General features: G+C 35.8%; 1 protein-coding gene across 1 annotated transcript; it reads right to left on the bottom strand.

The window, feature by feature from the left end:
- Positions 1–3,467: 3,467 nt before the first annotated feature.
- Positions 3,468–5,320, bottom strand: LOC141538186 (uncharacterized). Its single transcript, XM_074259544.1, has 4 exons — positions 5,100–5,320; positions 4,339–4,923; positions 3,869–4,151; positions 3,468–3,798 (listed from the first exon to the last, which is right to left on the bottom strand). The coding sequence occupies exons 1-3, from the start codon at positions 5,281–5,283 to the stop codon at positions 3,886–3,888; spliced, it is 1,035 nt and encodes a 344-aa protein (XP_074115645.1). The 5' UTR covers positions 5,284–5,320; the 3' UTR covers positions 3,468–3,798; positions 3,869–3,885.
- Between the last annotated feature and the right edge of the window lie 303 nt (positions 5,321–5,623).

The raw sequence follows: 5,623 nt of genomic DNA, 5'->3' as shown, positions 1-5,623 counted from the left end.
CCCTTCAATATCAATGAATACACCCAGTACGGAATGTTTCCTATGAAAGGCTCGTTCTACGTATTTTACTACGCTGTGAAGTGCCGTTTCAATGGACTAGCCCGCCTGGTATGCATGTTGAGAGTGGTGTAGAGGTCTGTGTACCAGTGCTCCATTACTTATGTACCTGTCAATTAGTTTTTCTAGCGTTTTTAGTAGAAATGATGAGAGACTTATGGGTTTGAAGGATTTTGCTTGGTCATACGAGGTTTTCCCCGGTTTAGGTAAAAAGACTACCATCCTCCACGCAGACGGAAAGTAGCTCAGTGCCAGGCAGGATCGGAAGATGTGAAGTAGGTGCTTCAGCAGAATCTCTATTCCCTCTTTTAACAGAGCAGGCAGGATCCCGTCTGGTCCAGGACTTTTATAATTGTCAAAGCTCCCTACGGCACATCTTACTCTGCTTGCTGTTATAACTTTGGCAGCTGTTTTCCAGTCCTTAATCCGTGTGTCCACGTATGATTCTCTTGTTTTTTGTTGCAAGCCTTATTTTCGTCAGGTCCTCCAGCGACCTCTTGTCTACCCCGAGAACACAGTTGAGGTCTTTGTCCACGACCCGTCTATCCCAAATCCTCCACATCTCTGTGGAGAGTCGGGGATTTTGGCGGGACAGTCGCCTCAAGATGATGTCATGTCTTTTCCCTACAGAATTGGGGAAAACAGCTGTCATCTTTTTGAGCCTAGATAGCTTGCCTCTCTCGGAAACGATGAGAGACGCGCTGTCCCAAGGCTTAAGAGTAGGAACCGTAGTTCTTAGCCACTCTTTTGCTCTTTCGTCAGAGCATGACATCCAGAAGGCTCCCTGTTTCCAACGGTTCTCCTCAAAGCACAGGAGCGTCCGTTCCGAAGGAACAGCGTCCAAAGCCGCAAGGAGCGCCCGAGTTAGCAGTTCACCTTCTGCTTGTTTTAGGGTTACCTCAGGATAGTCAGCCAGTACGATAACCAGCCTTCTATCTGCGGTGACCGTCGCGCTAAAGATTTTTGGAGAAGGTCGATCTTGTCAGCCCTTCTTCACTGTCTTCATAGCCTCCGGAGGAAGCAAGTTCGCAGTTTCTGTGGAATGTTAACTGGTATCACCGTCACTTACAATATGTGGCGGAAGTACAAGATCCTTTGAGCAAATTATGCAGCGTGAATGTTGATTGGAAGTGGGGTGAAGAATAAGAGCAGGCGTTTCAACAGTTGAAACGAGCTTTCATAGATGCTAAGCCTCTTTCCATTCCGAGACCTGACCTTCCATATGTCCTGTACACTGATGCCAGTGACACAGGACTTGGAGCTTTTTTAGTTCAGAAGAAACTGGACTCTGATAAAAAATATTTAATAATTTGTCTGAGTAGACCCTTGAGAGGCACAGAGACCCCGATATACCACGATAGAAAAAGAATGTTTGACCGATGTTTAGGCTGTACGCAAGTTGCGTTGTTACTTAGAGGAAGCAGCCTTTACGGTAGTTACAGACCATGCATCACTTATGTGGCTGCATTCGTTGAAAGATTCCAACGGTCGGCTGGCTCGTTGGGCCGTGAAATTTCTCTCGAATCAGGTAACGATAGAACATTGTCGGGGTACTGAAAATGAGAGCCCTGATGCCCTTTAAAGGTTATATGATGACCAAGAACCTACTGAGTGGTCTGAGGTCATGGAAGAGTTACAAAAAAAGCAAGTTGAGTGTTGCAAAATCAGGACTGCGACTTGGTATGAGATGAAGAAAATAAATGTGAGCAACAGACCAGAATCATTTGACAATTGGCAGATTAGAGATGACCGATTGTATTATTTTAAACCTGATTATCTAAAGGGCGTATTGGATGATCAGAATGGCTGCAAGAAGATATTTCCAGAGCATGAGGTTAAGGATGTATTACAGGCAAATCATAATGAGCCTGATGCTGGTCACCTAGGTCGTGAGAAATTATATCAGCGTTTGCACATTCATTACTATTGGCCCGGTATGTATCAAGACGTAGATGACTTTGTAAATGCTATTAAGATCTGCAAGAAAGTAAAGTACAAACAAACTTCTACCCAGGCACCTATGCGCACAAGACAGCCGATCGAGCCTTGGGCCATCATGGCGGTGGACGTCACAAGTCCTTTCCCTTGCTCTAAGTCAGGTTATAAATAGGTTTAAATAGTCCAAGACTTATATACACTAGGGTGATTAAAAAAAAAAGAATATTTTTTTTCTCGTTTGGTACTCTGAAAAATAGGTTCCTAGACACCTCTAAGAAAGCCTCTCCAAGCATGAGTTCTTAATTGTAACGGGAAGGTCCTCCTTCTTACAGTTTTCTATTTTTTCTTATTATCAGATAGAAAAATTTATATCTCGCTTCCAACTACTTGAAAAAATATCTTGTTCCTTAGATTTTGTAGGAAATTGAATGCTCTACAAAAAAGGTCTCTTACGATTTTTTCGTAAACCCAACCGTTTAAAAGATATTAACGGTTAAAGTTTGATTATTTTTGGGAAAATTTTTTATTTCTTATGAATTTTATAACTCAATGAAAAAAAATCATTATGAATGATGAAACTCATAGTTTTGTAGGAAATTTACTGCTCTATAAAAATGGTTTCTTATGATTTTTCGATCAAGTTGAGCGTTGACGAGATATTCATCGTCAAACATCAATGCATATCAATTTTTCTAGTTTTTGATCAATAATTCGAAAAATTTCAATTTATTCTGTGAGTTTCAAGGAAATTTAGACAAATTTGAGTTTCTATGAATAGAAATATGTTATGAACTATTTTTTTAATTAGTTTTTTTAGTCTTGGACATGTTTGATTACATTAAAACAAAAAATTAGTGCATTTTTTTAAATATATAATTCAATTTAGTGTGTTTCACTTTTTTATCGAAGAATTTATTTATTTAATTATCAACTGCCATATAATTTTCAATATTTTCAACATAACGGTACACTTTTACTGTAAATAATTTCCTCTATTGCAGTTTGGGTAGTTTTTTCGATGTTCTTTGATAATTTGCAATAAGTATTGGAATTGCTCTTAATTTTTGTCAAGCATTGATTATACTCACTAACTAATGCAACAGCTCGTTCTGCTGAATCATTAACAACTTTCAATTGGTTAAAGTATTCTTTATTTTCAATGTAACTGTCATTAGTAGGCCACGATTCAATATCTTTATCAAGGAAGTCATATGGTAAATCAAAGATTTTAAAGAGATTTAAAGACTTTTTAGAAACAAAGTCACTCAGACTTTTTGCGTTAATGAATTCAAATCGTTTTTATCAATTATAAATTTTTAGCTTTAGAATCTGTACCGTTACGAGTATTAACAGCTCCAACAATATTTTTTTACTTCCAATGAAACGGTATCGTCAAATAATGATAAAATGGCAAGTTCATCACTTAAATACCATAAATGCAAAATCATTTTTCACAAGTTGCTGAAGAAATCAATGAATTGATATTTTTGTACTCGAATAAATTTTTCAAAAACTGCAAGTCATGATTAGCAGCAGTTGTTGCAGAAGTTGATGAAAACCAAGCTTTTAAATACAGTGTAACTATAAATATACAAATTTGCCGAAGACCGTCCAATTCTTTATTAGAAAGTTTAAATTCATTTCTGAATAGAAACATTTTTAAACTGTAAATTGCCTTCGCCATCTACCTAGCATGATGAATTGCACCAGGACGTTTGAAAAAATTTCTTCTTGAGGCATTTCTCCAATGAAAATCAACGACAATTCCAACAATTCTTTATAGTCATCTCGGGGTTGTAGTAACTATCAAAAACAATTAAAAATTTGTCAGAAACAAGAAAATTTTTTTCTTAAAATCGCAGTTAAATCATACCTGTAAGGATTGTGCAATTAAACTAGATATTTCATTTTTTTATCCAAAATGATATCAGCAACAACAGTATCTTCAATTCCAGATTTATAATTAGTTTTATTTATTTCATCCCATGATTTTTTAAATCTTCCGAACATTGGTACGTTTGGCCCAGATGACACAGGCCAATATACTTCAAATGCACTTCTCAATATGATCTCAAAAATGTGGTGACGACATGGTAACCAGATTAACTCTCTTCCCAAAGTCTTTTCAATTGCCTTACATGTACCGTTATGAATTCCTGTATAAAGAAAATAGATAACTATCGTTAAATTTAATATTTTCAACAAATTGTAGATTATATTTAAAATCCAAATGAGTAAATAATTCTCAATAATTTCAAAAGTGAAATTCAGTAAGCAATAAAAATTAAACTAGAACGTTAATAATTAAATATTTTTTAGATTAAATTATCATTGATAAGTTACCTGTATTAACTGCCGTCGTGTCAAAACACATCGCCTTAACATAATTAGTAATACCCCATTCACTCAATGTCGATAAAATGGCTGATGTTTGATTGTCTGCCGTCCCAGAATTCATTTTTGGAACCCCAAGTAATTGTTCGGTACCAAATGCAGTTAAAATAACTGGTAGCCGTTCCACAGATTTTGATCCAACAAGGTCATTCAGCATTTTTCCGTCCCAATGCACAACGTATTTATCGTGTGTCTTAAAGTTGTCATTAAGTCCTTTAGCAATGTCTTCTCTTTGAAGCATACGAGCTCGTTGAATTGAACTATAACTGAGCGTTGTATCTTCAATTTTAATACCTACTGCTAGTAAAACCGGAGCAATAATAAACATCGCATTTCTACTGCTGACATTAGCTCGGTCGAGTCCAAAAATGACTTCAGGAGTTAAGACATCAAGTTTTGCTCGTTTTGTCGGAATTGGAGGTTCATACTCTGAATCAGATCCAAAATTTGTAACTCCACTTAATGTATACGTAGAGAACGACTCTGATTTTTCACTTGGAACAATCGCATGACTGGTAGACGGTTGATCTAAGTCTGGAATAAGATCTGTTTTATAAATTAAACGAAGAAAATGTATAGAATTTATTCATTTTGATGACAAATAATTAAGAAAGGACTCCAAAAATTGTCTAGTCAAATGTCATCTAGTCATCTATGAAAAGTTACACTACTACCTGACTTTATAATAATTAAATATCTCAGATACTTACTACTCTCATCTATTCCCATCATAGTTGTGGTTAAGTTTGATACAGGTACATTATTAGAAAGAATCTCTTTATGGGTACCGAATTTTTGATCCAAATACAACTTTCTAATATTATCATCAAGCACTTTTAAGGATTTTTCGCTCACAATGTCGAATAATTGTTCAAGATCAGTCTGAAATTTCATTTCCTTTTGGTTTTGCGCTGAATTCTTTTTATCGAAATTTTTTTGTAATTTTAACCATTGACTGTGATAGCGAAGAAATTTTTGACTGCATTAGGAGCTCCACTAGTTGGAATCTGATTTTTCTCCACAGTTCAATAACTTGGTCAACTGAATTTTTAGCACTTTGTTTGATTGAATACTTTAAAATTTTAAGTTGGTAGAAAAACACACGCATAACCTCTTTCACTTTTGGTAACTTACGTTCCGAAATTCTTTGTAGAGGTATTCCGATAAAACGTATTTCTTTATTCATTGTAGGTTAATTGATGATAAATAAATTTATGTGATGATTATAAGACTT

The sequence above is a fragment of the Cotesia typhae genome, unplaced genomic scaffold, assembly GCF_013202065.1.
Source record: "Cotesia typhae breed Kobodo isofemale line unplaced genomic scaffold, CoteBio_Ctyphae contig_20, whole genome shotgun sequence".
In the NCBI taxonomy this organism is placed as follows: domain Eukaryota; kingdom Metazoa; phylum Arthropoda; class Insecta; order Hymenoptera; family Braconidae; genus Cotesia; species Cotesia typhae.
The sequence above is the reverse complement of the archived record's forward strand: the minus strand, read 5'-3'. Positions and strand labels throughout refer to the sequence as shown.

What these genes read in the sequence shown, in the direction of transcription:
- LOC141538186 (XM_074259544.1), bottom strand. Translation starts at nt 5,283, where the DNA reads ATGAAATTTCAGACTGATCTTGAACAATTATTCGACATTGTGAGCGAA. An exon ending in GATGGGAATAGATGAGAGTA is followed by an intron (nt 4,924 to 5,099) that starts GTAAGTATCTGA and finishes ATCTTATTCCAG; the next exon opens with ACTTAGATCAACCGTCTACC. An exon ending in CACGACGGCAGTTAATACAG is followed by an intron (nt 4,152 to 4,338) that starts GTAACTTATCAA and finishes TTCTTTATACAG; the next exon opens with GAATTCATAACGGTACATGT.